This window comes from Lissotriton vulgaris, chromosome 5 (assembly GCF_964263255.1).
Source record: "Lissotriton vulgaris chromosome 5, aLisVul1.2, whole genome shotgun sequence".
Classification (NCBI taxonomy): domain Eukaryota; kingdom Metazoa; phylum Chordata; class Amphibia; order Caudata; family Salamandridae; genus Lissotriton; species Lissotriton vulgaris.
In genome coordinates this window covers 370,521,650-370,546,918 of record NC_141693.1, presented here as the reverse complement: position 1 = coordinate 370,546,918, position 25,269 = coordinate 370,521,650, and the positions used below count along the sequence as shown (strand labels likewise).

At 47.0% G+C, this 25,269-nt stretch overlaps 1 protein-coding gene across 14 annotated transcripts in view; it reads left to right on the top strand.

Annotated features, from left to right (window-relative positions):
• The window catches only part of UBR4 (ubiquitin protein ligase E3 component n-recognin 4), a 1,723,360-nt gene that overhangs the window by 941,397 nt on the left and 756,694 nt on the right, over positions 1–25,269 (top strand). For all 14 annotated transcript variants that reach the window (XM_086921716.1, XM_086921718.1, XM_086921717.1 and 11 more), the window contains 2 exons: positions 15,899–16,020; positions 16,474–16,585. In XM_086921716.1, the coding sequence (XP_086777842.1) occupies positions 15,899–16,020; positions 16,474–16,585 (234 nt within the window). The remainder of the gene's footprint in view (positions 1–15,898; positions 16,021–16,473; positions 16,586–25,269) is intronic.

The following is a 25,269-nucleotide window of genomic DNA, read 5'->3' as shown; positions in this document are numbered from 1 at the left end:
TGGTCTGGATCTTGCTCTCCAGTGGTTGAACTTGACCCCCACCTACTAGGTGGCCCAAGTACACAACCTTGCTCTGCCCTATCTGGCACTTAGTAGCCTTGATAGTAAGGCCTGCCTTTTGCAGGGCCTCCAGAACCTTCTTCAGGTGGATCAGGTGATCCTCCCAGGTGGAGCTAAAGACAGCAATATCATCTAGATATGCTGCGCAAAAGTCATCCAACCCAGCAAGGACTTGGTTCACCAACCTTTGGAAAGTGGCAGGTGCATTCTTCAAACCAAAGGGCATTACCACAAACTGATAATGTCCACTAGGGGTAGAGAATGCTGTTTTGGCTTTTGACTCTTCAGCTAGTCTGATTTGCCAGTAGCCAGCTGTCAAATCAAATGTGCTCAGAAACTTGGCAGAAGCCAATTTATCAATGAGCTCATCTGCTCTTGGAATGGGATGAGCATCTGTCCTAGTGACAGCATTGAGACCTCTGTAGTCCACACAAAACCTCATTTCTCTCTTCCCATCTTTGGTATGAGGTTTTGGCACAAGGACCACTGGGCTAGCCCATGGGCTCTCTGATGGCTCAATCACTCCAAGCTCCAACATCTTTTGCACCTCAGCCTTTATACAATCCCTGACATGGTCAGGTTGCCTGTAGATCTTATTCTTCACAGGCAGATTGTCACCAGTATCCACCTCATGGGTGCACCAGTTAGTCTGACTGGGTGTGAGTGAAAACAAGTGTCTGTGGGCCTGCAACACCTGTCTGCAGTCCACCTGTTGCTGCTCAGTGAGGCTGCCTGCCAAGGCTACTCCATCAACTGAACCATCATCAGGGTTCTGGGAAAGCAGGTCTGGGAGAGGGTCACTCTCTTCCTCCTGTTCCCCATCTGTGGCCATGAGGAGACTCATGTCCTCCCTGTCAACAAATGCTTTCAAACGATTGACATGGAGCACCCTGTGGGGGCTCCTAGGGGTGCCAAAGTCAACCAGGTAGGTGACTTCTCCCTTCTTTTCAATGATAGGGTAGGGTCCAGTCCATTGGTCCTGGAGAGCTGCTGGCCCCACTGGGTCCAACACCCACACCTTCTGCCCTGGCTGGTACTCAACCAGAACAGCCTTTTGGTCATGCCAGGCTTTCTGTAATTCCTGACTGGCCTCAAGGTTTTTGGATGCTCTCTCCATGTATTCAGCCATCCGGGAGCGGAGACCAAGTACATAATCCACAATGTCTAGTTTAGGCTTTTTGAGAGGTAACTCCCATCCTTCCTTCACCAAACTCAATGGACCTCTTACAGGGTGGCCAAACAAAAGTTCAAAAGGGCTGTAGCCAACCCCCTTCTGTGGGACCTCTCTGTAAGCAAAGAGCAAGCAGGGTAAAAGGATGTCCCATTTCCGCCTAAGCTTCTCTGGTAACCCTTTTATCATTCCCTTTAGGGTCTTGTTGAACCTTTCCACAAGCCCATTGCACTGTGGATGGTAGGGTGTGGTAAACTTATAGTTTACTCCACACTCTTTCCACATTGCTTTTAAGTATCCAGACATGAAGTTAGTACCTCTGTCTGAAAGAACCTCCTTTGGAAAGCCCACTCTTGAGAAAACTGCAATGAGGGCTTTTGCCACCACAGGAGCTGTGGTGGTCCTCAGGGGAATTGCTTCTGGGTACCTGGTGGCATGATCCACTACCACCAGTATAAATCTGTGCCCAGATGCTGTTTGAGGATCCATGGGACCCACAATGTCTATTCCAACTCTTTCAAAGGGTACCCCCACCACAGGTAGTGGTATCAGGGGGGCCTTTGTTGTGCCACCTGACTTACCACTGGCTTGGCAAGTGACACAGGAGCGACAAAACTCCTTGACATTTTCTGACATGTGAGGCCAGTGAAAGTGTGGAACAAGCCTGTCCCAAGTCTTATTCTGGCCTAGGTGTCCTGCAAGGGGAATATCATGGGCCAAGGTAAGAAGGAAGCCCCTAAACTTCAAAGGTATAACCAACCTCCTGGTTGTGCCAGGCTTGGGGTCTCTAGCCTCTGAATAAAGGAGTCCTTCATCCCAATACACTTTATGGGTACCTTGAGCATTCCCTGCAGCCTCAGCAGCAGCTTGCTGTCTGAGGGGTTCAAGTGAAGGGCAATCTAATTGGGCCTGCCCCAGGTCTGCCCTTGAGGGTCCCCCTGTCCCCAGAAACTCAACCTGATCAGGTTCAAGCTCCTCAGAGACAGTCTCCTCTTGGACTGCAGAATCAGTTTCCTGTGAAACCTGATCCTCAACCTGGGGCAAGTGGGAAGGCACAGCCTTAACCCTCTTGCTCCTTCTCTTGGGTTGTGGTTGGTCTATTGTTTCAAGATCCACCACTGGTTCAGGAAGGCACTTCTTAGCCTGAGACCTTGTCACTGCAAGGACATGAGCTGAAATCCCTAGCATTTCTGCATGAGTCCTGTACTCCACTTCTGACCAAACTGAGCTTTCAAGATCATTGCCTAACAGACAGTCTACTGGGAGGTCTGCACTCACAACAACTTTCTTTAGGCCATCTACCCCTCCCCAGGAGAAGTTCACAACAGCCACACTATGGGAAGTAGTGGAGTTGCTTGCATTGGTCACTAGGTAACTTTCACCTAGTACAATTTGTCCAGGGTCCACAAAGCCAGGTGCCACCATTGTGACACTGGCACAAGTGTCCCTGTAGGCCTGAGCCAGTTTCTCATTAATTAAGGGAGTCTGCCTATATTTGCCCAGGTTACTGGGGCTTACTGCAGTGGGCAAAGATATGTCCACATCATATAGGAGAACTGCCTGTGTGGGGATTCTGACTAGGCCAGATTCCACCTCAGTACCCAGGGTCAACCCTACTAAACCCTTTGGCTGTGTACCACCACTGCTGACTGTACTAGGGGGTGCAGTTGCTTTAGGAGCTGCAGTGGTGGGGACTGGATTTTTCTTAGTGCATTCACTGCCCCAGTGTGAAACTGATTTGCAGGTATTACACCAAGGTTTCTTTGGGCCATCGTTCTTCTTTTTCTTGTTTCCATTTTGGGAACCCCCCTCCTTATTGCTAGTTTGGGGGCCTGAAGACTTCTGGTCCTTTTCTTTATCTTTCTGATTCCCACCCTTCTGGTCTGTTTTCTTCTGGTCACCTTGGTTCTGGTTTTTCTGCTTAATCCTTGTTCTGACCCATTTGTCTGCCTTCTTTCCCAATTCTTGGGGAGAGGTCAAATCAGAGTCAACAAGGTATTGATGCAACAGCTGGTTCTGACAGTTATTAAGGATCTGTTCTCTCATCATAAGATTGTACAATCCTGTATAGTCTGAAACTTTACTTCCCTGCAGCCAACCCTCCAGAGCCTTAGTGGCACAATCTACAAAATCAGTCCAGTCCTGAGTCTGTGCTTTTTGGGTGTCTCTGAACAACAACCTGTATTGCTCAGTGGTTAGGCCAAACCCTTCAATAAGAGCACTCTTCAGAACAGAGTAGTTTTTGGCATCCTCAGGTCTAACAGTGAGGAGCCTGTCCCTCCCTTTCTCAGAAAAGGAGTACCATAAAATTGCTGCCCACTGATCCTCAGGGACCTGCTGTACCATGCAGGCCCTCTCAAGAGCAGTCATCCATTTGTGGATATCATCCCCTTCCTTGTAGGGGGGCACAATTTTTGTCAGGTTTCTATTGTCATAGGCCCTGTCTTTTTCTTTAGGAACTTTGCTGCCACCAGTGGCATCTAAGCCACTTATTTTCTGTTCCCTAGCCAAGGTAAGTTTAGCTTGAGCTAAGGTCAGTTTAGCTTGAGCCAGAGCTACCTCCTCCCTCTCTATCTGGAGTTGGACAGCCCTCATCCTGGCCCTATGCTCTTTTCTCTGGGAGGAAGTCATTCCTCTTTGAGATTCTCTTGAGGCACTAGAAAGGTGAGAGTCTCTTGACAGAGATCTCTCCCTTCTATTACCTGGGAGAATTTGGTTATGAGATCTGGAGTGGTGCTGGCCCTCTCCATTCCCATGTAGGTCCAAGTTGGCCTGGTTAAGCCTGGCAACCTGTACCTGGTTTCCCTGCTGATCCTGATCTTCAGGCTCTTCTACATCAGAGCCTTCCTCTTCCTCTTCCTCCTCCTCTTCTTCTGGAAGATTCTCATTCTCAGGGGAGTTTATCCCTTCACCTGAATCTAAGGGAGCCTGACTCACCTTATCTAGATCATCCTTTTCTAGGAGAGCTATTAGGGAAGGAATGGTAGGGCCTCTGCCCTTTTTTAGCCCCCTGGCTGTGCACAAGGCACTCAGGTCTTTGTGGCTAAGGTTGTCATATCTGGATGTTGTCCCTATAGGATCAACTTCTACAGGAGCAGAGCCTGAGGCTCTACCTGTATCAGACATGACTGCTAGTGAGGTGTAAGTGGTGCACTTACCTACACTAAGTGGTTTCCTACTGTACCTTGCTAGTGAGTTGTAGTCAGGGTGTGCTAATCCCTTTAATCTACAACTACTAAGTTCAGTAGAACTTAATATGCTAAGCTTTTGATTTATATGTACCTAGAGGTACTTGATGTGATCTTTCAATTTGATAAAGATTGCAATGGTAAAACAAACAGCAAGCTCAAATCCGCACCGCTGCACACCAATGTGAGAAGTTGGCCTGATAGGTAGTGTTTCCAATTCTGGAACCACTGGTTATCAGTCCAAACAAACCCCAAAGATGTCAGGTTGTAAGTCAACCTTGTAGACAAGCTATCCTAGTGGTAGCATGGACTAAGCAGCCTTAAAGGCTTAACTTAAGAGGTCGTGTTAAGCGAGCTGTTTTACCACATACAATCCTGTAATCAAATGAAAGGACACCACACAAGTATATATTATAAAAATATATGTATTTATTTCTAAATTACTCCCCAGTACTCTTTATGAGGAAAGGGGCACAAGCGTTAAATCAAAAGCACTGTTACACATATAAAGTTGCACGTTTATGGATGAGGGCGGGTGGCCACTCAGACCATATATCAAAAAAGTGGTATAAGTAACACTTTACGAACAATGGTTAGGCCTAGGGCCTAGAGATTCGCTGGGAGCAGTCAGGACAAGCAATGAAGAAGTCGGGAGTAGCCCACAGGAGACGGGTGCAGCACGGAAAGTGCGGCGCGCACCAATGCACTGTCAATGGTGCGTAAAAGTCAATTAAAGTGAATAAAAAGATACTTCCGCTGAACCTAGGAACACAAAACTTTAGACACAGACCCTAGAGGTGTGTACCAGTGTAAAGACACCGGCGTTGCAAAGTTACCTCACCCACAGGCCGTGGGTGCACAGGGTCGAAGTGGCGTCGGGTTCTGTCACGCAGGTTCTTGGTGCTTGGAGCTGTTGCAGCTGCAGGCGCTGTGAAGCAGAAGTGTCCGGTGCGATCCAAGGGTGGATCGATGTAGAAAAGTACCTGAAAGCAGAGGGGACAGAGTCTGGGTCACTCAGCAGTGACCAGGGTGGAACCAGGACGGAACCAGGCAATGTCGGGCGCAATCAGGCAGTTGTCGATAGGCTTCTCTCCGCTGTCACGTGGGCTCTGGGGCATCTGCGACGTCCAGGAGCGGGTCACGATCTGTCCCACGTAGGCTCTCGCCGTCAGCACCGTCGGCTTGAAGATTGTAGCAAACAGCACTTGGCAAAAGCAATCCACGCGGAACCGGGAGATTGCCTATCACTCGAACCGGGAGGGTCAGAGTGGGTGCTCCTTTTCACAGGAGCTGGTGCAGATCTGGAGCAACCAGAAAAGCAAGTCGGATTTCAAAGTTCGTCGGCACAGGGGCCACAAGCCAGCTGGCAAGTGACCGGGCCAACGCGTCGAGCGCACACAAGCAGAAGGGCCCCACGCAGCACTCAGCGAGTGTGGAGGGGTGAGCTTTGGTGCAAGTGGAGCTCGGGGCTGGGGCTTCTCAAACCCCGGTGTACAGCTTCGAGGGTCACTCGTGGGCCGCACGGTCAGCGTCTCGTGGCCTTTTCAAGATGGCGTGCCCCACGCTTCCGGTCGCCTCCACGGGTCTCAGCTCTGCAGGGACTGTGGATCGGGCAGGTAGAAGGCAGGCAAGCTTGATCTCGTCGATCTCTGTCGCTCGAGTTCCGGCGGGAACTGCAACAAAGCAAGGGTCGAGGGCTGGATGGTGCCTGTTTGCACAGGGTGGTCACTCCTTGACCACAAGGGAGATTCTTCAGTCTTCTCACGTCGTGTAGAAAGTCGAAGGGTCCAGATTTCGTTTCTTATGTTTCTTCAGGATGATCTGAGGTCCGTTGGGCCTGCTCCCCCTCTTATTCGAATCTAGGGGGTTGGACATCCTGCTAGGTCCCCTCCTATGGGTGGGACCCAGGAAGGGGGTGGTTACACCCCTCTCCTTTGATCCTGGCCGCGCTGGGACAGGGGCTGGGAGGCCCCAGAACCGGTTTGGCCGGATCCTGCAAGGGGCAGCCTTGTGCTCCCCAGGCAGTGTCTGGTTTCATTGAAACCTCCCTACTCCAATCCACTATCTCCTGTCTGGGGTGGTTTGACACCGCCCTGTGACAGGAAACTCTTTGTCCAGGCCTCCTCTGCCGGGTTTCGGTCAGCAGCAGGAGGTCAGACCCGTGTCTGTGGCAGGGGCATCCATTTTGTGGATCTGAGGCTCATTTTAAATCAACCGCGTTTCAGTAAAGTAACATGTCTTCTCCCTCTAGAAGGGTGGAATGCTACCCCCGTCGCCAGAACTGGCGAGGGGGTAGTATTCCAATTCGTATGACACCTTACACGACATGTTTTGATAAAGCCAAACCAAAGTTGCTATATAACCGCGAGGATTATAATGCGCTTAAGAGTATATGGTATGGCATTATCCCGGATCAGCTTAGGGAGTTGTTCCCGACAGCTGCAGACAGGCTCAGCTCACGCCAGAGCACCATCTCACATAAAACCACGCACTCTGCCTCCAGGATTGATGAGGCCTTCCATAGGAGTGGCTTACAGGCTATATATGTGTCCAGATATAGGTTTAGATATAGGTATACTATATCTAAGCAAGGGGTGATTACACCCACTTGCCCCAGCTGAGTGATCAGCCAGTTGTGTCAATTTAAGAACCAGCCAGGGGTGGCAAAAGCTATGCTTCAGCCCCGGGTAGGCCTTGGTGGCACCTATGCCCTGAGCACCTATAGTGCATGGTACAGGGGCTGACAAGGAGTCCATTTCCAATTGTGGTATGTACCTATAGCACATGTATTATAAATTTAGAGAGAGAACAGCAGGCTGGGGGTCTGATTAGCAGGCCCACAGCCTCAGTAAGTCGAAAACCAGTGAAGCAAAAAGCAAAAATTGGAGTGACCATAGGATAGCAGACCCTACTCTCCTACAGCTGTGCCGCAAGGAAGTATTATTCGAAGGACGGGGCACCTGGTCTACCTTGTGTAGTGAGTAGTTTCAGCTTAGCTAATGTTATCCTCTGTCTGCTTTTTAACCATATTAGCAAACTGAGGAGTGAGTCTAGGTCTCTGAAAAAGATTCTGGGCTGGATTACTGGTAGGTTAGTGAAATGGTACAGCAGTCTCGGAACTATTATCATATTGGCTAGAACCTCCCGGCCGATCGGGGCCATCGAGAGATTCCGCCAAAATCCAGCCGCCGTCCTGATACCAGCCAATGCCCTACAGTGATTACCCTCGAATATGTCAGTTGGAGAATGGTAAAGACGGATCCCGAGGTATCGGGGGGCCTCTGCGTTCCAGGCCACTTTCTGATCCCAGATCCAAACATCTTGGGGGGAAGGTTCGGATGCAGTGGGTATACCGTGGATTTATGCCAATTCACTGTTAGCCCTGAGGCGTCCGCGAATTCTGTGAGCGTTGCCCAGATGGGAGTGAGATCTGGAGTGATATTCCGAACATATAGAAGGAGGTCGTCAGCGTACATGGATACACTGTGCACGGTTTCCGCGAGTGGAATGCCCCATTGCTGTCCCTCCTGGCGCAGCCGTATGGCTAGGGGTTCTACCGTGCAACGAGCTAGGGCGAGAGCTGGCAGCCCTGCATCGTGCCTCTCTGGACCACGAACTCTTAAGAGATGTACCGCCCGATGGGAACGCGTGAGGTGAGTTTGGTGTTCAAGAGCCGCGTATACGCTATGAGAGTGGGGCCCTGTCCCGCTCGTTGTAGGACCGAGAAGAGGAATTGCCATGTAAGGGTATCAAAGGCCTTCCCGAGGTCCAGGATCAGGCAGGCCGCCCAAGGGAACTCGTCACCGACTTGATCTTGAACATGGAATAGTCGGCATATATTTTGGGGTGTGTTCCTGGCTGGGACAAAACCGCATTGTTCTGGGTGTACCAATGATCGTATGATTTGTGAGTATCTGTCCGCTAGTATCTTTCCTAGTATCTTACAGTCGGCGGACAGAAGTGTGATGGGACGGTAGGAGGCCATTTGCTGAGGGTCACGGTTTGGCTTCAGGAAAGTCACAATAACGGACTTTCTAAGGAATCTTGGCAATTGTCCTGTCTCCAATGCGACTGCGAACATTGCCACCAATCGGGGGACCAGTAAGGGGGAGAAGGTGGTATATTCTAGGGGGAACCCGGAGCCTTATTGCGAGCTAGGGAGTGAAGGGCTTGCGTAATGTAGGTAGATTGTATCTCGCATGTAATGTTGTCCTGTCTGCCTCCGAAATTTTGGGGCTCGTAAGAGGGTCTAGAAATTGGTCTGGTATGCCCTGCTCAGTCAGAGCTGGATTACGATAAACTGCAGAGTAGTATTGATGAAACGCCAGAAGGAACTCATCTTGGGACCGTACAAGATTTCCGAGGGGGTCTATTATTTCGGTGCTGGGCCGGGCGTCAGTGTCTTGTTTTGCTAACCATGCCAAACTTTGTGCATCCGGGTCGCTTATGTTCTAAAGTTGTATCGCTGGAGGTCTGCACAGGCTGCTTGGTACTCTGTCTTGGCGTTAGCTACTAGTGTCGTCGTTTGATTGGAGGCATCGTCTCGTTTAGTAGCGGTAGCAAGTTGCGTTTCGTCTTTGGCAAGGGCTTGTTCTAGTGTCCGCTTTACCCCGGCTCTTTTTATAATGCATTCTCCCCGGGCCACCACCTTGAATGTGTCCCACTCTGCTAATGTTGAGGATGCTGTCCCGGCGTTGTAGGCGAAGTAGTCTTGGATACTTAGTCCCTGTTCGTGTGTGAAGGTTTGGCCTGTTAGGCAGTGCCGTGGTAGTCGCCATATGGGGACGGGGGGGTGTGGATGTCTCCAATTAAGTCTCAGGACATGTGCGTCATGGTCAGAGACAATCCTTCCCATGTACTCAGAGTGGTGGCATTTGGGGAGTAGCGCCACCAAGCATAAGAATCTATCTAAACTGACCCGTAGGTTATGTGGGATTGAATGGAACGAGTACAGTCGAGTCTGTGGGTGTTGCAGTCTCCATGCGTCTGTGAGTGTCCATTGTGTGACCCATGCCTTAAACCGTTCAATTTGCCTAAATGTGGAGGAGTGCGCGAGAGGGAGGTGGGATCGGTCCAAACTGGGGTCCAGTATACAGTTGTAGTCCGTTCCGCCACACCCCCCTCCCTTAAGATCCATGGTGTATGGGCGAATTGGGCAAAACCCATTGTGAGGCGGACCCAGAATTTATCCTGTTCGACATTTGGGGCGTATATGCTACCAAGTAGTACTGCCTGCCCATCTAGGATTCCCTCTAACGGGGCCTATCTACCTTCTTTGTCTACCACTTGTCTGATTTCTTGGAATGGGATCCCTGATCAACCCAAATCAGTGCCCCGCGGGTGAATGCCGAGTATGACGTGGCACATATGGTTCCGCGCCATTTGGCCTGTAGTTTGCCCACTTCCGCCAAAGTGAGGTGCGTCTCCTGTAGAAATACGATCCGCGCATTCTGGCGCTTTGTATATGAGTATACCGCATAGCGTTTGCTCGGTGTGTGCAGGCCGCTAGCATTGAGCGTGAGGATACTAATGTCCGAGTTCTGTCTTGTCTTACCCATGTATGGTTGTTATCGCGCGCTGACGTGGCTGATATCCTCCGGGGTGTGGTGGCCAATGATCCCCCAGTGGTATGATGCACCTATGTGACATACAATGTCGCCTCTATGTACTTTGAAGGTACCCTGGTGTATGAAGTTCCATGAGGGGACAGGATATTTCTGAACATGGGTAATAAACAGTGGGGTCAGGAAACAGTCCCAATACTGAGGACCCATAGTTGGTGACGATGCGTCAACACCGGCCCCCTCGAAAAAACGGGGGGGGGGGGGGGGAGTACAATAATATGCAATGGGGGTGGCGGTGCATGTGTGCTAGGAAGGAGGTTTATCGGGCTTTAGTAGGATCATAGTGCGTCGCCTGAGACATGTCAGGCCGTGTCAATGCAGAGTGATAATGATGATAATGAAATGTATAAAGTGCCCGAATACCAAAAATGGTGTCTCGCGCTAGAACCATGAACAGACACCCCGCCAGCCCCCTCACTGAAACAACCAGGTTTTCAGATTTTTTTCTAAAGCCCATAAGAGAGCTAGCCTTCCTAATTTCTAGTGGCAGCAGGTTCCACAACTTAGAGGTGCTGTGTTGGAAACTCCGTCCTCCCCAATGCAGAGTTTGAATCTTTGGCACTGCAAGGAATTTTGCCCCTGAGGAACGGAGAGATCTGCCTGGCTGATACCAAGCAAAGAGCTCCCTCATGAACAGGGACCCTTCTGTGGCAAAGCTTTAAAAGCCACACAGAGTGCTTTAAATTTGATACGCTGCATCACTGGGAGCCAATGAAGCTTCCGAATCTCTTCTGAGATAGATTTGTACCGGGGTAGACTCCGCAGTAAATGAGCCGCCGAGTTTTGGACAGCCTGAAGTTTTCTCAGGCACTGCGTTTGGGCGTTCAAATACAGCCCGTTGCAGTAAACCAACTTGGACTGTATCAGAGAAGTGATGACCACTTTCCTGGTTTCCTCCGAAATATAGGGATACCTTCCTGATTTTTTTTATCAGGAAGTGAGAGGCAGACACGATGGCATTTGTTTGAGGAATAAATGTAAGCCTATTGTCTATCAAAATACCCAGGTTTTTGGTCTTTGCCGTAGGGACTGGCGGGAAGCCCATTTGCACAGGCCACCAGAGCTTACTCCAGGAAGGTTGCAAGTTGCCAAAAATCAACACTTCCGTCTTCTCAGAATTTAATTTAAGGCAGTGACTTCTCATTCAGATGTTAATGGCGGCCATGCAGTTATAAAACTGCCCAGCAGGGGAGCTCTGTTTCTTATGAGCTGCAACCACAATCTGCGAGTCATCTGCATATGATGTTAATGAGAAGCCGTAGTCCCTGACGAGATACAAGCTCAGTAACATAGACGTTGAACAGCAGGGTGCTCAATGAACTACCCTGCGGAACCCCACAAGGCAGCACATAGGGTTCCGAATTAAACCCGTCAAGTGACACCGTTGATCTACTCTCCTGTAAAAAGGAGGACAGCAAGGCCAACGCCATGCCATCCACACCAAGAGTTTTTAGTCGGCGAGTCAGGAGAGTATGATCAACGGTGTCAAATGTGGCAGAGAGGTCAAGTAATATTAATGCCGCTGTGCCACCACCATCCATGACTGCTCTAATTTCTTCGGTCACCTTAATGAGGGCCGTCTCGGTACTGTGTTCCTTGCGGAAGCCAAACAGAGTGGTCCAACAGCCCGTTGTCATCAATGAACTGGGACAGTTGGATGTTCCTAATCTTGTCCACAATTTTGGCTGGAAGAGGAAGGTGTGCAATGGGGCGATAGTTTGAAGTCATGGAAGCATCTAAAGAGGGTTTTTTGAGAAGCGGGAGAACGGAAGTCTCTTAATAAATGGTGGGAAAAGTTCCTGAGGAAAACATATTATTAAAGATGTCTGTCTACACAGGACTCACCAGTTCTACCAGCTCTATCAAAAAACCTGACGAGCAGGGATCCAAAGGAGAGCCCGATTTAGAGGCCAGAATGTAGTGACTCACTGTGTCAATTGACACAGGGGAAAACTCTAGGAATCTGCTCGTGTCGGCAACTATCGCCTGCATGTTAGAAGCCGGCTGAGCACTTAAGCCATCTTTAAGATTATGGACAATGTCCAATACTTTGATTTTAAAATTGGACGCCACGTCATCCACAAATTGTTGACAGCCCAGTTTATTTAGAGCCCTAGGGACTGTTAATTTATTTATAACTGTAAATAGCTCTTTAGAAGAGTATTTAGCTGAGTCAATCTGGGCTTTAAAGTATTTACTTTTCTCTGCAATTACTAATGCTTTGTAGGACCTGAGTGAGGTCTTATAACTCTGTTTATCGGAGTCATGTGCGCTCAATGGGTGTGCCTGGGTGGGGCGAGTTCTTACTGTATTTTCCACTGGATCGTCTCATAGCGGGGGGTTAGACGATTGTCCATCCAATATGGCATCTGCTGTCTGAGGGGTGACCAGTGGAGGTGTGACCGAGTCCGCCCCAGATAGTGCGCCGTCGCTGTCATCTTCTCCATCCGGTGAAAAAATGTGTGGGGGTCGATCATGTCCTCCGCACTTAGGGAAGCCTGCAGGTCAATCACCGCCTGCAAAACCTCCCGTCTTTCCTTCATAATTTGCTCCAGGTCCGGAAAGTCTTGTGTGCCAATAACTTTGTTTGGTCCGTCACGTTGCTGTTTCGGGTTACGTCGCCTGGTGCGTGGCGCTTTGAAGGATGAGCCTAGTGGTGTCTCTGTTCTGGGTTGCTGCGCGCAGTGTTGACCAGCCCATTCATGCGCTTCCTTGGCGTTTGCAAAAAAGATAGCGGAACCATTGAAAAGTATCTTGAGGCGAGCTGGGAAGAGCAAGGAATATTGGATATTGTTCGCTCGCAATTGACGTTTTACTTCCAGAAATGAAGACCTTTGTTTCTGCATTGTTCGCGCGTAATCAGGAAAAATCATTATCTGTTTATTCTCCACCCGTTGGGGGGCCACTTGTCTGGCCGCTCGAAGCTCGGCGTCCCTGTCTTGGAAATGTAAGAATTTCGCCAGCAATGGTTTGGGAACTGATCCCAGGGGAGATTTATTGGCTGGGCCTCTGTGAGCGCGTTCACTGGAGAAGAATGCGGTTCGGTCAGACGTGGGGGTGAAGGTTTTCACCCATGCTTCTAGAAACTCCAACAGGTTTGCGCCTTCAATTCCCTCCGGGCGACCCAGTAAGCGGATGTTGCAGCGACTCGAGCGTCCCTCTAAATCATTTGCGCGTTCCTCCACAGTGGATAGGCTGCTCAGGACATCTTGCAGTGTCTTCTGGTGTGCCTTGATGGTAGGTTGCATGTCCGCTAGTGTCTTCTCATCTTCCCTCACTTTGTCTGCCAATTTACGGGGGTCTTCTCGGATTAGGTTGACGTCCGTAGCGAGGGTGCCGAGTCGCGCTTCCATGGACAACCCAGAGAGTTCGATGGTGGCTAAGACCTTGTCCAATTTGTCCGAGATGGACAGGTCGGGTGGAGGTGCTGTGGTTAAGGCCCATAACTGGGTCTTTGGCATGTTCTCTGGGGCGGTCATGGGCACCGCGGTGTGCTGCAATGCTCTCGGTTTCCCCATTGTTGGGGCGACTGAAGGAGTGTTAGGTGGTGTGGTGCCCACTCCACGTATGTTGGGTTGTATGATATTGACGGAGGAGTGGCACCCACCTGACGGAGGAGGGAGCGCACAGCCATTCGATGGGCGTCTGGAAGTGCCGGGGGACCTCTGGTCACCTCAGTGTTGATCTTGACACTTTGTCGCTGCGGGGGGGGGGGGTCTCACGGGGAGTCAGTCTTTGGAGAGATCCCAGGTGGTCAATGAGCTAGTTCGCGTGTCTCCAGTACCCCAGCGAAGAGATCTGAACCGGGAGGGTCGGGATTACAGGGCAGCCACTGTAGGGTCAGGCTGCCACCCTTGTGGAACCGTTGTCTTTTCAGCAGGGTGAGTAAGTCTCTTTGTGCCCCTGATTATGTGCAATCCGTTGCTCACCTTTCTCTCAGTGATGCCGCGCTCTCCCAGGAGTGTCCAGGTGTTCAGAATCGGCTCAGTCGGCCCTGTTCAGTGCTTGGCGCCATTTTGTGGTCAGGCATTCTTGGCCGAACAGGGGTTATCTCGTGTTTCCCCGCGATGTTGGAGCCAATGAGCAATCCTCAGGTGCAGGAGTTGCCGTCAAGCAACATGTGGTGCTGCGACTGCGTTCAATGGAGTTGCTGGGCTTGGAGCTAAGGCGCAAAGACCACAACAGCCAAAATGGCGGGCCGTCACCAATCTCCGCCGCCGTCGCCCGCCTCCGCAAGCACTCCTCAGGGTTCCAGGTGGGCTGTGGAGGTATCGGGAAGCCTCTGCTCACTTGTTGTGCCCGCACTTATGTGTTCAGATGTGGCTTTTGATATGCGGCCCGGGGCACCGGTCCGGACTCCCAGAGTTCGTGGTCAGAAGTCCGCGGGGGGCATTTTGCTGCCGGGAGCCTACCGGTCCGGTTTCCTTGTCGTCTTCGTCTTTTGGTGCAGGGAGCGCCTCTAGGTACTGTTTCTTGGAAATCCTTCATGTTGTGAATGTTCCGACACCCAACCGGTGTCCTTGCTGGTCACAGGGACGCCTGGAAACGGGCAATATGTGCGCCCGATTGCGGAACCTCAGCGGGACATGTCTGCCATCGTAGCCTGCTTGGCCACGCCCCTTCCTTAATTGTACTTATAAAATTTCTATTTTTATTTCTTTATTGGTCTTTTATGTTTTTTTTCTGATTTGTTTGTCTGTCTGTTGCGCTTTGAAGCAGGGTACCTCGTACTGGTGCACTCAGTATATAAGAAAATAAACCTAAGCAATGCGTCCCAGTACTAGGACAGTGGTTTCCAAGCCAGCGAGCCTAGGCCATTTCAAAGATGGAAAAATATGCAAAGTGTAGCATGTTTTCATCAGATTGTAATTGTTGATTATTTGGAATGCATCAAATACCAGCAGTCTAGCTTCTGGGTACAGCATTCAGTTAACAAGCACATAAAGTTGGAATAACAAGATGTGTTCGTGAACATTCAGTACATCAGAGAGGGTAACAAAATGAAACTGTGATAGATAAAACAATCACATGTGTGAATGATGGGAGGTACCAGGATGAGCAAAATGGTAGCCGAATCAAGTGGCGGGGCAAGGGGAGGCGGTGTGGTAGTAGGTAGTAAAAAACAAAGATAAAGAAATCCACTTACCTTCTGCTGCCCGTCACTCCCCTTAGGTCCTTTCAGCCGTCTTCTCTGCCTCCGTAGCGGAAGGAAGCACATCGGCTCCCTCGCCTAAGCCAATCACAATGTTGCAATACAGCATTGTGATTGGTCTAAACGCTGTGGTTTTGCGCTCAGACGTGGTCTGTGAGACTTTGCATCTTCCCCACTAGACTTGCTATACAAAGGCTGGTGAGGAACATGCAAAGTGCACAGGACTGTTTGACCTGCCAAGACGTCATTTTGAGTGAGCAAATCACTCCTCTCCCATAACCCCAGCCCAGCTCCGCCCTAACCTAGTTGATCTTGAAAAATAAAATGACAATAACCAGGTTATCATTTTATTTTTCCGCTGCACTGCTCTTAAAGCAATGGGGCAATGCTCCTCAGCCTTAGCAGAGAAGTCACCACTGGCTAAACCATGCAGTAACAGTCGGGAAGGTTTTCTGGGAGAATAATCAGAGCAATCAGCATTATGAAAAGATGGTAGGAGGCAGAGGAGGGAGAAAAAAGCTTATTGGGGCGAATAGATGTAACATGTATGCTGGAAAGAGAAAAGGAAGTGGACACCATATGTTAATGAAATTATGTACTTTTCTTATTTTTTATATGTGATCAAATGTCTGAATTCATTAATGCTTTGTCAGTGTTTCACCCAATTTTTTTCTTGAGTTAGCAATTGTCTTTTTGCTTCTAGGACTGACTCATATTGAAGCAACCGTGAATGCTCTAGTTGATATCATCCATGGATACTGTACTTGTGAGCTGGACTGCATCAACATGGCCTCCAAGATCTATACACAGATGTTACTCTGCCCTGTAGGTGGTATTTTAATCTGCACACAGGGTTGGCTTTACCGTTGTGAAAAGTGAATACTAGCAGGTTATGAATTTGCCTGTGATAGCCTTTTCTAGAGGTTCCCTTTGACATCTTAACATATTAGACTTAATCAGTTTTGTAATGTGGCCTGGGGTTGGTGGGTCTGCACACTGAGGTTATACTGCGGGGGGCAGGGAGGCTTTTTGTAGTGCTTCGTTCAAGGTGGGCTTAAATGATGAATATCTATATAATACACTTCCTTTGATTTTCGGAGTGGCTCACCTGTGCTACAGCGAAAATAGTGTTTAGTAGGAGGGAAGCTTGATGATGATGTTACTGTGTATTTTGTAACTTTCAATTGATTATTAAAAGAATGTGTGTCAAGAAGAGGCCTTGAAAGTTGACATAAATTAGATTTTATCATAGTAAGAGTGACTCTGTTTTTCTTGCAGGATCCCGCAGTGAGCTTCTCCTGTAAACAAGCTCTGATACGAGTACTGCGACCTAGGAATACAAGGCGTCATGTAACATTGCCCTCTTCTCCTCGCAGCAACACTCCTGTAGGTATGGAATGCCTTGCTTTTCAGAGTCCAGATACTTCTTAATGCTCCTTGAGCAGCATTACACCTACAGGGAAAATATATTTTGTACTGCAATCAGACATCTAATAGTGAATTTGAGATGGACAGGAAGAGGGCCTAGTGAGGAAGTTAAAAGTTAAATTAACCAACAGAAACGACTTCAATACAAGGTAGTATACAAAGAAAGTATGACTCTCCGAAGTGTCATTATTTTATGGTTTGTACGTGGAATACTGACCAGTTATGCTGTGTAGGGAATGGTCGTAGATCTAGGAGCATCCCTTATTAAGATACAGGGCCCCTAAACCAGTGATTTGGCATGTTTCTTCATTCGGTTCTGCTAATCGGGTGGGGGGTGCAATACCCATTGGGTATCTTTTTAGAGCTTTTTATAGAACTCTTTTATCCTAAGTTCCCAAAGCAAGAAGGCTTGTTTAACTTCCCTCTTTTAAGGTGTTTTCTATATAAAAGGATGTTTTATTTTTAGTTTTTATTGCACTGTTTATATGGAGCTTTCTTACCCCTCTGTGGGGTGCTGAAGCACTTGCCTACATGGGTAGCTCGCTAAACCTGTTAGGGCGTATGGTTGAATGGATGTAGTTTTATTTTGATCCTATGTGGGCAAGGGTTTCCATGTTGTTTGGATGACCCCTGAGGTGTGGTTATCTTATGAGATGCAGCACATGACAGTGTGGTGAATGATGAAGTTTGAGAGAGCGATGTGCAGTCTTATGGTTTTCATTATGCTGGGAGCTTTGAACAGCTCTACTGATCCATTTATGGTATTTCTATAAATATAATTTGCTTAGCTAGTTACTGCACTGTGTTGTCCAATCTGACATTGTGTGTATAGTTGTGGTCTAGAGCTGGCAAGGGTGGAGGGAGAGAAAAGTGGAGAGATCTGTTGGGATGGGCATTGTTATTTTTATCCCATATATGAGGTGTTATTGTGAGATGTAAAGAAGCAGTCATAGTGTATAGGTATTTGGGACCTGCAGCGGTGAACTATATTAAATTCCTCCCGAATTGTCAGCATTGTCTGACCATTCTCTTCCTTTACTCCAGGCCTATTCTTTTGGTGATGTTTGTGTTTTTAGCTGTACAGTACTGGTGACGGCAACCATTGTAGCAGTTATGTCTTATGTGAATGTAAGAGGTATAAGTTAGCATTTTCTGCTGACTGGTGCATATTATCTTAGTAATACTGTGGGACATAACTCTTATATATATGCAAGTACACAATGCATTGGTGAATCATCGCTTAGCCCTTCCTACCTTACCTATATATCGAAAGCAGTTTGCTGGTTGGGTTGTTTCCAACCTGTCCATTGTAAGTTGAGAATTGCGTTAGAGGGTGCAGCTGTTTTTCGACATCCGTTGCTAGGATGTGGGAGGGTGCAGTTATCTAGGAAATAACAATGTTTTTAACTGTCTTCTGAAGTGTTTGTTCTCTTTAGTACTTCTAATGCTGGCTATAGTGAGATCCAGAGTTTGACATCGTGTACTGAGAAAGCTGTGCCTCCTATGGATGTGTTATGGTAATGTGTTATGATAACTTGTGCAAGCTTGGAGCACAGTGTTTTGTTTTGCTTGAATGTAGCTTGTAGGTATAGCAGTCCTTGTGAGTTTCTGTGGATAATGAAGAGTGCCTCGAGCATTGCCCTTCTGGATCCAGTTGAGCGATTGCAGGACTTGTCATGTGTTCTCTTTGGAGTAGGCAAAGACGAAGCCTTGGGACAGCATTTTGGATCGGTTGCATTTTGCATGTGATGTAAGCGGATGCACTAAGGTATATGCTGTTGACATAGTCAATCTTGGAGATTAAAAAGGTGAGGATTGCTTGCAGTTTGTTTGTATGCAAGGTATGGAAGAAGCAACCTGATGTTTTCATTGTGTAGAAAGCACTCTTTGTGAAAGGGTATCAAGGGTAGAACTGAATTCATGGTTACCCCAAGGTTTCTAACTTATGTTGATGTTGTTGGAGGGGCTTCAAGTTCCTTAAGCCCTTTGGTTGTAGGCTGGTTCTCCTACCATTGTCCACAGGCCATAATTTCTGTGTTTGCAACATTGAGCTTTAGATGATTGTGGTCTTTGGGGTGTAATCTGCATAGTTGTAAGATGTGAGGTTGAATGATTTAATCATGTTTGTTAAGGGGGTTGGGTAGATGTTGATTAATAGAGGTGGTTTGATGGGGCCCTGAGAAGCGTCACTGTCTTTAGTGTGAAGGGGCAATGTGAAAGATGGTAGGTAGACTACTCTTTCAGATAAGAAGCAATCCATTATAGAGCATCTTCACAGACTCCTAGATGAGGGAATTTCATGTGCCAGAATAGGCCATTGCATAAAGACCCCAGTCTCAATTGGCTTCAGCCCCATCATAGGTAAAAGGGTGAAATGCTCCATGTGGGGCGGATGCTCCTCTGGCGGAGGAGTCTTGCAGGTAAGACTACAAAGCAGATACCTATGAGGCATCTCAGTTGTATGAGCAGCAGGCTCAGAGGTCTGATAAGTGCACTCCTGCATTGGCGAGAGGTCACGGGTCTGTCTATTAGCCTCGTATATCATTCTGACTTAGGGTGGTTCATACATTGGAGAGAGAGCTTTAGCGATATGGACAGTGAGATCACACATCAGAGCACTGAGGGAAGGTGGGTGTGGGGGGGGGGCTCTTTCATCAGAGAGCGCTTATGGGTCACACCAGTGGGCTCATACAATGGAAAGTGTGCTGGGGTCTGTGTGTGGCTCCTTACATCGGAGAGGTCCCAGGGCTCCGACCAGTGGTTTCATATATTGGAGAGGACTCATGGCTCTGACCAGTAGTTCCATACATCGGAGAGTGTTCAGGCCTCTGACCAGTGGACTTTTACATCGGAGAGAGCTCAGGGCTACGAGGGAAGAGAGAAGGGCATAGATCCCTTACCAGTACATCCCCTCAAGAGTAGGTGAAGAAGGAAAACAGGTACTGAAAAAAAAGCAGAGAACTGAGGAAAATTAAACCAGTAAGCTTTTCAAAGAAGTTAATACAAGTGTTGTGCTTCCATACAATTATAACTTAATGGTGCATAAATATAGAGTGACGCAGTGCATGGTGGTATGCTGCCACAAGACCAATCGGCCATGGTCAACTATCCAAAGAGAGCATACATCCTTCAACATTTCAATTTGCGGAGTTGCAACAAGCCTACTCATGAATGAATTAAATATTTATAAAGTGCTCTAATGCCCATAGGTGGCTTGGCGCCAGAACTACCTTTGATGAACTATAACCCCTAACTAAAAATTTTAATTTGAGAGCAACCAAGTTTTCAGTGCTTTCCTGAAATGCATGTGATTAATCTGACATCCATCCATACTAATATAATAAAGAGAGAGCCCAAACCTTTGAGGCGCGTAATCTCAGGGACCACAGCACCAATCACAACACCCAATACAGCGTTGGAAAGGGCAGTTGCAGCAGAAGGACATAGGCTATGCAGACGCCCACAATATACATTTAAAAGGTAAAAGAACCTTGCCAGCAAAGTAGTCCATTCTGGTCGTGTCTGCGTTGTGATGTGGGCCTGTGCTGGGGGGCGGTACAAACGCTGGGGGCGTGTGGTACGTTCTGCCCTTCATGCCATGTCTCATATCGTGTGCTAATCCCACCCTGCTCCCTTTAAATACCCCTACACCTCATAATCATAACGCACCCTTACTGCTTAAAATACCCCAACACCCTTAAACACTAACCCATCTTAACCCTATAAATATACCCTGTACCCCAAACATATCCCTAAACCCTAAAAATACCCCTGTACCCCAAATCTAGCCCTGAACCCTTAAAATACCTCTGTACCCCAAAACCCAAACCTACCCCTGAACCCTAAAATACCCCTGTACCCCAAAACCCAAACCTAGCCCTGAACCCTAAAAATACCCCTGTATCCCAAAACCCAAACCTAGCCCTGAACCCTTAAAATAACCCTTTGCCCCAAAACCCATACCTATCCCTAAAGCCTAAAACTACGCCTGTACCCCATAACCCAAAACTATATCTGAACCCTTAAAATACCCAAACACCCCAAAACATATACCTCAGTTCCCCAAAACATATACCCCTATACCCATACTTACCTTATCCAAACATTTAAAAAAATGACATGCTTTTACCATTCATGCATTTACAATGAATTTCTTTGTAAATGTATGCGTGGCAAAAGCATATAAAATGTAGTGGCATTGCAGAGTCATGGTACTTTTGTAATGAAAGTATGCGGAGTGATGGTATGCGGAAAGAAAGTTGCGGAATAATGGGTGTTTAACCTCCCCCGGTAAGTACATTGGTGGCACGGCGGCCCACATCTCCAGCAACATACTCCTATTTTTTCACCACCCATTTGAAAAATGCACAGGTCTCTCTCATTGATGGCCAGCACCGACATACACTTTTAGACACTCCTCCTGCCACAAGTTCTAGAATTGCGAACTTTAGAGCTGGGGAGCTACGTTCGAATCTCGGCATCAGCTCAACATCCTGTGATTCCAGGCAAATCGCTTTGTCTCCCCGTGCCTACCACAAATGAATGTGTTCTTCTGTAAAGTAAATTGTGCTCATGCCATGTTGTCGAGTTCGCGCTATATAATATTGCAAGGAAAAATAAAGTAGGGAAACTCGAGTTCACACACTACTGAACGCGCACTCTTAAGTGCATCAGCAGTGCACTGTGAATCGGAGCGTTTCACAGGCCTGTCACAGATAAGAAATGCTATCAAAACGAAATCCTACAAAACAATATACTACTGGCCGGCAACAATTCATACCCGGACAACGTCGGGACGGGCTGCTAGTTTAATATATAGAGGAAGACTATTCCATAATTGTGGTAAAAGTAAAACTTCTGCCTTCTCATGACTCACTTCGGGTATCAACAAATTTCTGTCAGAGGAGGAGAAGCATTGTTTTTTTATTGGCAACATACCACTGAAATCTAAGTTTCAAATATTATTCAGAACAATCGATTTTTTTTTTTTTTTTTTTTTACTGAAAGTCCTTGTAACTTAGGAAATGCCTAGGATACAGACGAGAATATAGGAATGCTAAGAAGGAGCAGAGCAGCAGCATTTTGAAGAGTTTGGAGTTTATTCATAAGTTGCTGTTGCTAATTGATATAAAGAGCATTACAATAATCTATTCTTGATGGTTCAAAAGCAACTGTTTTCTGCAGCTCAAGATGAATAAAAGTAATGATTTGTATTCAATATTCATAAAATACAAATGCACAGTGACCTGATTGACTTGATCTGAGAAAGCCTGTTTATTATCAGAAAGTACTCCTAAGCTTTTTTGCCTCCCTAGAAAGGGACGTTAGAGTGCCTAAATCATGAATCCACCTAGAAGGGGACCGGAAAGAAATATCATTGCCAAACAGAAGAACTTCCGTTTTCCCAGCTTTAAGTTTGTCAAATATTTTTCATTCTTTTTGTCTTTCCTTCATACAATTATGAAACCTATTTTCTACCTCCTGAATGTCACTTGAAATAGTCACAACAATTTGGGTATCAATTGCATACAATACTATTGAAAACCCCAAAAAACAAACCAGTCGGGCTAGAGGAGTAACGTACACATTAAACAATGTGGGACTAAGTGATGACCCCTGCGGAACTCCTCAAGGAAGAGAAAAATGCTTTGAGACAAAGGTATTATAAGTAACAGACTGTTCTATCTGAGAGAGAAACTAGATAAATAGAGCCAATGCAGAGTCCCTGATGCCTATGCTCTCGAGGCAGACCATTGAAACCGACAGATCCAACAAGATGAGTGCCATCTTAACCTTCGCCTTCTATAGATCTGATTTCTTCTATTGCAACAACTAGAGCAGACTCAGTACTATGTCCAACTCTAAAGCCAAACTGAGGAGAGTCAAGCAGTTGGTTCTTGCCTAAGAAAGCAGAAAGTTAAGTATTCATAGGTTTCTCCAATATTTTGGCTGGTAGCGGCAGTCGGGAAATCGGATGGTAACTGCTAACTTTATGTGAATTGAGCAATGGCTTTTTTATTAATGGCAACACAGTGGCCATTTTCTAAGGTCTAGGGAAATATCCAGAACTAAACGTACTGTTTAGTAGCTTAGTTAGATGCAAAGCTACAATATCTGGTGCTAATTCTAGAGGGACATGGACATGATTAAGCACCTGATTTGTTTGAGTCCATTGACATCTTCTTACTGTAAGAGGGGTAAATTTACTTAATGTCACACTGCCCTTAGTCGAAATTTCAAGGTTAGAAGATGACAATTTATCAACCCGAGTATTAATTAAAACTAATGATATGCCTCTTTACATTTTCATTTTAATAAATGTGGAAGGCTATTAGACCAGGTTTTTTCAGGCCTGTAGTATTTCTATTGTTGTCCTTTAGACAGAAGGACCTTACTCAGAGCAGAGTGGATTACTTAAGGAGTTCGTACATGCTGTCAGGCAATAATGGCAGCTATGAATCAAGAAAATATAATCCTGAACATCCGGTTTACCAAATTTGTTTCCAGAGCTGTAAAAACGTTGGGAAAAGAAAAGGCAGCATTTCTTTTGCCGGTCGGCCCAGACATCACCCTGTAATAAAAACTCAAGTGGCCACCGGCCCTCCTCCTAAGGCCTACATGGACACCGTGTTCAGCTCCCCAAAACCAGCTGCCATATGGACTTATTTCCCCTATTTAAACTTTTTTAAAACCACTCTGTGACTGCTATGTTATTTAACAAGCTGATTTGTAAAAGATAAACGCACATTCGGACAATTTTTATATTTCATTCAATTTTATTGCTAGACAATTGCCCTGCTGTTGTATTAATCAAAGTTCCTCTTCAGTTTTTTTAAATTCATATATGTGTAAGTGAGTCATAAGGTTTTAACAGTTTGTAATCATTTTAAGTAATCAAACAATAAACTTGAAATGATACTATTGTTGAAGTTCGCAAGCATGTTAACTGTTAGAAACAGTTCTTTGGCTGAAATTTTTGCCAATTTGATTTTTGCTGCAAAGTAGGTAGAGTTTTCAGCCATAATCATGGCTTAATATTCCCTAATGCATTGCTTATATTTACTTCCCTCACATGGATCATAGTTTTTTTCCCCATATTTGCCCCTGCCTACGGTAGAGTTGTTTCTGAGATCTAAATAGATCCGAATACCATGGAGCGGAGGGTTTACTTCTGCAACACTTTTGGATTTTAATAGGGGCCAACTGATCTACAGCTTTGCCAATCCATTTTGCATAATTAAAGGCCGCCTGGTCCAGATCACAGGCTAATTGCGGCTGATCAAATATCCCATTACAACATACACCTTAAGGGGATGTAGTGCATGGTGATGCTCTGTTCTTAAATTTGCTTCCACATGGGGCACATCAATGTTCTGATATAACCTTGGAACATCCAAGGGAATGAAGCCCAAAAAGTCTAATACATCAAACAAATAGATTAGAAGTGTGCATTTGAGAGAAACCAGTTGGTCAAGAGCAAGCATAGGTAGGAAGGAGAGAAGGTGGAGAGATCTGCTGGGATGGACTTTGTTAATATAACCCTATATCTGCTTAGTTGGAAGGAAGCTGTTTTAGTATATAGCTTGTGGGAACCTGAAGTACTGGACTAAATTAATGTCAGTGACTAGTGACAGATCTCTTCAGTTATTCCATGCCTGTTAAGTTGGTGATGGGTCGTTTATTGCTGTGGATTGGAACAGTACTTGATGATGAACATGATTAGTAGCAATTTTGTCTTATGTGGGTGAAAACGTGTAGAGCAGTAAAAAGGAATTAATAAGCTGCCTATATGATCTACAATTGAGTGCCGGACTGTTGTGTTATGATAACCTTGTGGGCCATGAAGGTTACATATTATATTATACTGTAATTGCATTTATAAAGTGCTTACTACCCCTGATAAGGCATTGAAGCACATTACGATGGGCAGCACACTGCTTTGAAATCTAAGATCTGAAAGAGACATGTTAGGGATAGATTCCTTACCTTAGAATATTCCCAGGCATCAGACTAGATCCGGAAAGTTTTTCGTCAGCAGTACCCCTGCGCATCGGTAGGTGGCGTTGTGCGGCTCTGCATCCGTCGCTGGCTTCTTAAGCACCGAGATGAAGTCACGGAGACTACTTAAGCACGACCAATGCATGCTGACGTCAGTTCTTTCTTTTTCTGCGCCAGTAGGCGCAGATCCGGTTAGAGCATGTACCTTAGTCACTTTTTGAGTATCTTTTTGAGACTTTTGTCTCCTGTAAGTTTACTCTGGTGCATGTAGGGATGCCTGGTTTTAAGTCTTGTGGGGCCTGCCGTCGCAATATGCCGATGGCGGATCCCCCAGACGTCTGTCTTTACTGCCTGGAGTTTGACCACGACTCTAGGTCCTGTATGGACTGTCTGGCCATGGCCCCGAAGGCCTTGAAGGAGCGGTGCCGGAAGCTGCTTGAGGTTCGGCACTCGTCCCAGCGCCGTTCTTGGTCCAGGGGCCACTCCAGAGAACGCTCGCTGGGCCACCATCATCGCTCCTCGGGCTCCAAGTCTTCACCCTCAGATTTGGGTAAGAGACGCACACAAAAAGAAGTCGAAGAATCGTTGTCGCTCTCCGATTTCCCCCGTCAGTCCCTGGATGCGGACAAGGGGGACAGAGGTTCTGCC